At 49.7% G+C, this 8,318-nt stretch overlaps 1 protein-coding gene across 1 annotated transcript in view; it reads left to right on the forward strand.

The window, feature by feature from the left end:
* The window catches only part of AATF (apoptosis antagonizing transcription factor), a 93,981-nt gene extending 90,109 nt beyond the window's left edge, over window positions 1-3,872 (forward strand). The window contains exon 12 of the mRNA XM_012726704.1: window positions 3,538-3,872. Coding sequence (XP_012582158.1) covers window positions 3,538-3,601 — 64 coding nt within the window. The 3' untranslated portion in view covers window positions 3,602-3,872. The remainder of the gene's footprint in view (window positions 1-3,537) is intronic.
* Window positions 3,873-8,318: the final 4,446 nt, after the last annotated feature.

The following is an 8,318-nucleotide window of genomic DNA, read 5'->3' on the forward strand; positions in this document are numbered from 1 at the left end:
CAGTCCACCTGTACCCCGACGGTCACGGCCACCCTTCTCCCACCGCACACAGCCTTCTCCAGCCTGGCTTAATCTGACGTGGACATGGCCCGGGGCAGGCACCCAACAGGACCATTCCGCTCGGAATACTGGTGCCCTGAGCATGGGCTGGAAAGCAGATGCCTGCAAGTGGGTGGTTTCCAGGTCTTTATTCTAAACAAAGTTACAGCAGAACCTTGCTGAGTTGCCCACTGATAGATCATTAAAATTAATGCTGGGCTGTAGACCCTACATAATGGGAGCTAGGAGGGGGCATTAATCCAGAACTACATATTCAGAATTGGATATCACGGCTACCACAGAACTCCCTGTCTGTTTGTTGTGTGGCAAGGCCTCTCAGAAGTGCAGTGTCTAAAATAAAAAACCAAAAGTAGGAACAGAATTGGTGCCGAATCCACTTCTAGCCGTGAGTATTCACCCGTGGCCATGTGAGTGGAAGGGGAGACCTGCATCTGCATCACTGAGAGGTGTTTCCATTAACGTTTTACACATTTATGTATTTTAGGTTTTATAAAAGTTAGACATTTGTTATGTCATTACTACATATATATATGTATATATATATATATATCAATTATATCCTAATAGTTAGAATGATAACACAATCCAGTAGTAATTTTTTAAATTACTTAGAGCCTTGTGGTTTCACGAAATTAAAATATTTTTATTTCAGCTTTTAAAATTTCAAAGTGCTTCAATTTACATGCTTTTGTGGCCAAGAAATAGAATAGGGTGATCGATAAAAGACTTTCAAGCATAAAACAATTGTATAAGGACAAAAAATCTGTAGGGAAAAGTCCAATTGAAATAAAAGTTTAAAAAGAAAAGTGCTGTAGAATCTCCCAGTTAAAGAATTTGTGCGTGTGTTATTTCAGTGCATGATGAGGGTATCAAACCAACGTGGCTTATAGACTCCATGGGGTGTATTTCAAAGGGATGTAAGAGTTTTATTTTTAAAGGTAGTATTCACGGTATTCTGGTAATTATGTCCTCTGTGACTACTTAAATGTGTCTTGAAATTTTTTTATATGTCATCTTAAGAATGTTTGAGGGGGGTGCATGGCTTTATAAAATTCTCCCTGGACATACAGAGGCTCAAGAGGTATACCCCCGCCTCCACCCCCACGGTGTTTGCTCTGAAGTGAGCTCGGATGAGGAGGTTAGTGTGGCCAAGCAGCTAGGATTAAGGGGGTCTTGGGGTGGGAGCAGGCCTGTGTCCAGACTTGGAGCTGAGGGAGATGGAGAGGGCCGGGGAGGGCAAGAAGCAGAGTCGGTCAGGAGGTTGTGGCCAGGCTCCCGGCAGAGACCGAGAGGCAAGATCAGAAATATGGAGGCTCCGAGAGCGGGGAGTCTGCGCGCTTGGAAGCTGGAAAAACCCCTCTGATGGGTGGCAGTGGGTGCTGAAGCCCGATGGTTGAAATTACTTTGGGATTTTTAGGTTGGAATAATCCCTTACTCATATTCTCTCTGTAAAATATTTTAAGAACCCAAACCACTCATCTTCCCAAGTTGCTTTGCCATGAACAGCTGCATATGTTTGTCAGCTTTGCCCACCTGAGTGTGAAATGATGTTCTATCAAAACATGGGTTTCAGCATCTCACTCTGTGCTCCTGACATGTGAGCCCTGCTGCGGACAGTAACTGCCGCCTTGGCCTCGGCGCTGCGCTGAGATTGCAGCGCCGAGTGGAAGCGTTTGCTCAGCGGTAATGATGGGGTCTGGTGCAAGCAAGCAAGGCGAGCTTGGAAAGGATATGATCGAGAAGGGCTGAAGAGCATTGCGCTTCTGCATCTCCCTCTCCTCAGACTGCAGCCTTAAAGTCACACTGTCCTTTTTGTCAGGGCCACTCTCCCCTTGGTGCCATTTAATTTTTTTTTTTTTAATTGAAATGGCTGAAGAGACTTATTTGCAAACAGGCAGGCCATGATGTGATGAGGTGAAGCCTGGGCAGGACGGAGCGACGCTTTGGAAGCCACTGCCTTGGAAGTGAGGCCGCCTTCTGCTCATTTGCATTTGGGCTGAAGCTGCTTCCACCTTTGTGCTGGGCTGGGGCCAGGCTGGCAGATGTATGCACAGAGGGACAAAAGAGCCAGGGAGCCCTGGGTGGACCTGCATCCTTTGTCTGGAGGCCCAGGGCTGGTCAGGTGGTGGGCGAGGGGCCTGGAGAAGGAGCAGACTGCCATGCCCTCAGGTGCGGACGCAGGCGGCTTGTGTCTGGCCTGTGCCGGGAGCTGCTGGTCCCAGCATAGGGGCGCTTGCGGCCGTGGCTTCTGCAGTTCCTCCTCCACAATTCTTCCTTTTAAAAAGTTTTGACCCGCTGCCCTAGATGCTGGACTTTCTAATTATAGTTACCTCTGTTTCTGGACATGATAACAGGGACTTAAAAAGCCCTCGTGAATGTTTGTGTTGTGGTTGGTCTTGCTGAATACAAATAGCCGTCTGAAGGGTGGGTGTCGGTGGGGGTTTGGGCTTGTTTTGATTTTTAAAGTTAAATTCGTTGATGACTGTCAGGTAACAAGCACTTTTATTATTTCTCTTCTGTTTTCTTAACAAGGATGGCAGCTGTATTTTGGTTCCATCTTGAAAATATAAAACGGAGCAGGCGCAGCTTCCCCGTCGGGGGTGACGTATTCACCACTGGCCCTGACCTTAGCCCCCTGGCAGGCACCCCACCCACCCCCCACCCACTCGCTGCTGCTTCCTGGCTCCCTGTAGGTCTTCAGGGAGATCCGCTCTGTGTCCATAGGGTGGCTGTTCTGGAGCCTGTCACAGCGATAGGGATGCTCCTGCCCACTTCTAGATTTTTCGGGGCTTGACAGATGACTTTGCCCGGTGGTCGTGTGTCAGTTACATTTAATAGCAGAAACAGAGGCGAGAGTGGTCATTTACTTTCATTTTCAGGGACTGTGGCTTGTGAAGATTTTTTTAAATGTCTAAACCTTTCTTTAGCAATAAATTAGCCAGTCGAATTATTTATTAGGTTGAAACCAGAGAAAAGGGTGGGGAGATGGGGGTGGGGAGCACCTTGGGTCCACGGAACTGCTGCACATGTGATAGTAATTGGAATCTTGTTGCTGGGTCATTTTCATTGTTTTTCAAGTACTGCCAAGTCCAAGGAAATGTATGAAAACTAAATTATATCCCCCTACATCCCATGTCTGATTGAATCCTCCTCATCGCATGGCGGGCTCATACATCCTATTAAAATATTCAATCTTGTTTTCTTACTTGAAGAGCCTGTCTGTAAAGGGCAAACTTACAGAAAACTCATTCCCCAGAGACAGGGTATCCAGCGCCACTGGACGATTTACATATTTTACTATTTGATTGGCTTCTTCCAGGTTTTTTCCTTTGTATTGGTGCATTAGTGCTGGGGGAACCTTTATGATCACACAACTACACGCTCAGTGGAAGAAACAGGTGGAGGTAGTTCCCACTTCCTGCTCAACCTGGAAAAGTTGACCAGGGTGTTAACCAGTTTGTCTTGTTTGTCTTCTAGGACCGAGTTGTATCGATCTCTTTTTGGCCAGCTCAACCCTCCTGATGAAGCCCATGGGGATTGACCGCACCCACCTTTCCTGCTGCGGCCCTGAGGCCAGGCGTCCAGCCCCTGTGGCGTGTGGCCAGCTCGCGTCTCGGCCCCATGCGGAGGCACTGCTGGCCCGGGATGGAGTTCACTGGGAGGCCCAGGGAGGGTGCACTTGGGCCAAATAAACCCCGGCCGGCCTGGAATCAGGCGTCCGTGTGTCCAGTGCTTCCGTGCGTCCTTTAACCGCGACAGTGGTTACCGCTGCCGTGGCCACCACCAAGTTCTCAGGCAACTGGCTGAGCTCGAGAAGGGAGACAGGTTTGCAGGGAAGGGTTTCGTTTTCTCCTCCAGCCGAATGGTCTCCTCTGACAACATAAAACTCAAGGGAAGGAATCATGTGGGGAGGTTGCTGCTTTCTGGGTGGACCATTAGCGATGGGTGGTTCCTGGCGCTGAGGAGCCAAAAAACCTATTGGCTATGCCCAGGAGACTGAAACTTGGAGGTTACAGGTCTTGTAACTTGGAGGGGAAACATTTGCCTATTTCCCACGGAATACAAAACTCTGGCTTTCTTTTTGTTTCTTCTTTTCAGGCATAAAGATCCTCGAGTCTTTTACATTCTCGCCATTCCTAAATCACTTTGTTGAGATTAGCCCTGGTGTAAATCTAGCAGGAGGAAGTGATTCACTTGTTTTTCATCCAAAGGTCAAAAGCTGGAAATTAAATCCCCATAAGGGGGATTTATAGGCCTGCTGTGGTCAATATGCAATGGAGATTATCTTGCATAAGTAATGGGCCAACCAGCCTGCGAGGCTGACCCTCTCCTAGGTCCTTCGCCCAGATCTCTCATTAGAGCTGTGGACACGGTAATGTTGAATCCAGGCAATGGAGTGCAGCTGTAGCGAATAACTAGTCGTTTTTAAAGTCAGGTTTTGATACTGTTTGAACGTGCCCAAACCAAGTGACAGACTTTAGTGCCCAGGAGTCCCACGTGTCGCTGTTGTGGTGTCGGGACAGCTGCAGGGCACCGCTGGCCGGGCCTCGCGCGTGACCGGCTCTCAGAGTGTCGCTGCACTCAGGGTGGGGCAGGTGGGGGGCTTCTCCATCTCGTGTCAGCTGGACCTTGGCACGCAGTGATTTCTTTGCCTGGTCTCAGCAGCTACCTCTTGGATTCGACATTTGGGGAAATAGTTGTTTTCGACGTGTCTCTAGTTACCCAAAAGATCAGTCAACAGAAAACAAGCACGTCCGCACAATCCTGTCCTTCTAAGCAACCAGTGCTTTAAATGTAGAACATCTATCCCGTCTCCTAGCCTCGGGGTGCTAGACAATGCAGCTTGGAACAGTAAGCGAGTGACCTCTTATGTGGAATTTCTTTTTTTTTTTTTTAAGATTTATTTATCCATACAAGAACTGGGGTACAGGCCAAGAGGAGTGGAGAGGTGAGAGGATTCACCAGAGACAGAGTGGGGCATAGAACAGGCAGATCCACTGAAATATACTGCAGAGGGGAGCAGTGGGCAGGTCAGAGGAGGTCTACTGTGCCATGTGGGTCACACACCACACACACACCCCCACACACACACCCCTCCCCCGGGCCAGGATCAAACTGGTGCTGCAGTGGCTGGGAGAGCTTCACAGTGCTGCGCTTTAACCCGCTGCACCACCAGGGAGGGCCCTTATATGGGACTTCTGTGAGGCTGAAGCTGGACCGCATTTCCCAGAGAGATGCCACCTCTGTCACTGTCACTCTTTATCTGATGAAGAAAAGATTTAAACAGGCACTTCAAAATATTCGGAGTCTTAACATGTTTAATTAAAATGAATTAAAAAACAGGAGAGATGAGAGAGGACAGAATTTTCAGTATAGGGAGTCTTGCATTTTAAAATTCAGAAGACCACCCTCCTTCCAGCCAAGAATAAATTGGAAACTATTTTAATTGACACGGATACTGCAATTCAACTGTTACTAGAAAGACAGATTAGTTGATTGATTTGCATTTTAATAAAACTAATACTTTACATTTTGGTAGCTAATGCTGATTTTTAAATGAGTTGAGAACTGCTATCAAGAGTTTCAATCCAGAGCCCTTTTTCAGTGTTGACTGAAGCATTCCTCCCTTTTGTGTGGAGTTTGCTTATTTTCTTTTTGCCCAGCTGACTACTTCACGCACGACACTCACAGACCACAGACCCTGAAGACCTCGGGTAGCAAGGCCCCCAGCCCGTCACAGCCGGAGCCCCACCACGCACGCCCGGCCAGAGCAGGCAGCGGCCCTCTCCCCGGGGAGGAGAAGATAAGACTGCTTGCTTGTCTTTGTTTACTTTACGTTAGAAATTAATTACAGAAAAGTAAAAGGAACAAATGAAAATAAGGCTCGCCATCATCGAGCCGGTCGCTGCTCATGGCGTGTTGGCGTGCCGCTGCCTGCCCTGTGCAGGTCGGTGGTCACACCAAGGAGCCTCGTGCCGGTCCCCCCCGGGCCAGGACCGCTGGGGTGGAAAACTTGCATTTCCCTTTCAGACGGTTTTCTTGCCCTAAACAAAGCACCAGGGAGGACAATACCCACGGAGCCCTGTGTCCCGCGGCCTGGGCCACAGGGCCCCCAGGTGAGAACCAGCGCGGCCATGGTGTTTCACCACCACAGCCCAGGAAGGTCGTTTCCGTGTTTTGCAGATGCCATGTAAGTATTTTAATTGCCAACTCATCATTCCTTCCGGGGCCTGTATCTTCAGTACTTAGCCAAATCCCCTGTTGCACATTTAGGTCGTTAACAATTATTTGCGATTTTGCTACAGAAAATGTTTGTGTAACACTTGTTTATTGTCTTTTGAAATGATCGTTTCACAAGTGAAGTGAACCAGGGCAAAGAACCCAAATATTCTGCAGCGTCTCAGTACATGGCACGAGGACTCGTCGTAGGGTCCTTGTTCACTCTCACTTGCTGCAGGCCAGGTCATCCACGGCTGGGGTGTCGTGAGGCAGAGTGCAGCCAGGCCCGAGTCTGTCTCTTGCCCCCCCCCCCCCCGGCACCCTTCCAATCAGCATCCTCCCCTGGGAGGACTGAAGCGCTGCTACTTGTAGTGTGTGCTAGGCGCCCCAGCGGAAAGGGGCGGATGGGCGGCGGGTGGCACCGCCAGCGCCCCCCCTCGCTCCCCGACCTTCTCTCTGGCTGCTCGACCGCACAGGATTTACTCCCCACACTGTCCCCTGGCTTCCGTGCTTGCGCCCGCATCCCGGGCCCCTGGACCACTGGACCTCTGGGTGGGTTTTCCTTGCTGCAGTGAGCATGCCATTCTTTCTCGACGCCATCCAAGATCCCTTACTGAGCCCCACTTGGAAGCCGGAGCGCCCACCCCAGGTGACACTTCCAGGATGACACTGGGAAGCCAGCTCCCGCCAGGTCAGCTCCCGCCAGGTCAGCTCCCGCCAGGTCAGCTCCCGCCAGGTCAGCAGCAGCTTCTGCAACAGCGTTCTAAGGAAACAGTCCTCAGCAGAGGCCAGTCCCCTGCACTCCGCGTGCATCGCCGAGTTCTCTCCAGGGTGACTTCGTGTCTGGATGTGTTGATGCCAAGACCCAGGCAGAAGCATCAGCATGTCCCCTTTAAGAAGCTCACCTGTATGCATTTGTTCATGCAAGTCTCAGAAAGACCCAAGTGGGTGGGAGACTTTGCACACTGATGTGCTACCATGTGTATTTAATAAGACAAAACCACGCGCCTGTCGAAAGCCAGTGAACTTTTGTTTTCTGCATCTGAGTTTGCGGCTTTCACTTTATAAATGTATGTGTGTGGCCCTCCCTGGTGGCACAACAGGTTAAAGCACAGCACTATAAAGCTCTCCAAGCCACTGCAGCACAACCCTGGCCAGGGAGCTGACCCACATGGCGCAGGAGACCTCTCCTGTCTCGCCCGCTGCTCCCCTCAGCAGTGTAGCTCAGTCCATCTGCCTGGTCTACTGCCCACTCTGTCCCTGGTGAATCCTCTCACCTCCACACCTCTGGCCTGTGTCCCAGCTCTTGTATATATAAATAAATAAACCTTTAATGAATAAATACATTGTGTGTGCTTGTGTGTTGGGAGCAGTTGTGCTAAGAACCAAACATGCTTGTGTTTAGTCATTTTTTTTCTCAAGGCTTGTAAACTCATCTTTTTTTACTCTCTTCATAACATTTCAAAAATAACTGTCCGTAATTTGGCAAGTTCATTAATTAATTCTCTGTTAAGTCCAGGGGATCCATATCGCCCTGCTGATTTGTGTATGTTCAATTTGTCCAACAGCTCCATTGATGAAGCCCTCATTACCCGCTCCTCTGGCGAGGAGGGGATGCCGCAGCGGCAGGGCGACGCCTTGTCTAACTTTTGTTTCTCTCGTGTGCCTGTGGATTTCCTCTACCGGGCCTTCCTTACCCCTCGTGTGGGGCCTGCCAATAGGGTCATTGCCTCCACGGCATTCATATTCCTGACAAGTTTGCTTGCTTTATTTCCCCTGGTTCAAGGTTCTCAGTTCAATTGTTGGGGTCAAGGACATTGAATTCTCAGGAAAGAAAATTTAAAAGAATTATTTTTTTTAAAGATTTATTTGTGCATACAGAACTGGGTACAGGCCAGAGGCTCAGGGGCAGTGAGAGACTTCACCAGAGACAGAGTGGGGTGCAGAACAGGCAGATCGACGAAATACACTGCTGAGGGGAGCAGCGGGCGGGTCAGGAGAGGTCTGCCGCGCCATGTGGTCACCTCCGGGGCAGGCCG

Source organism: Condylura cristata, unplaced genomic scaffold (genome assembly GCF_000260355.1).
Source record: "Condylura cristata isolate star-nosed mole 26May11 unplaced genomic scaffold, ConCri1.0 scaffold00017, whole genome shotgun sequence".
NCBI classification, from domain to species: domain Eukaryota; kingdom Metazoa; phylum Chordata; class Mammalia; order Eulipotyphla; family Talpidae; genus Condylura; species Condylura cristata.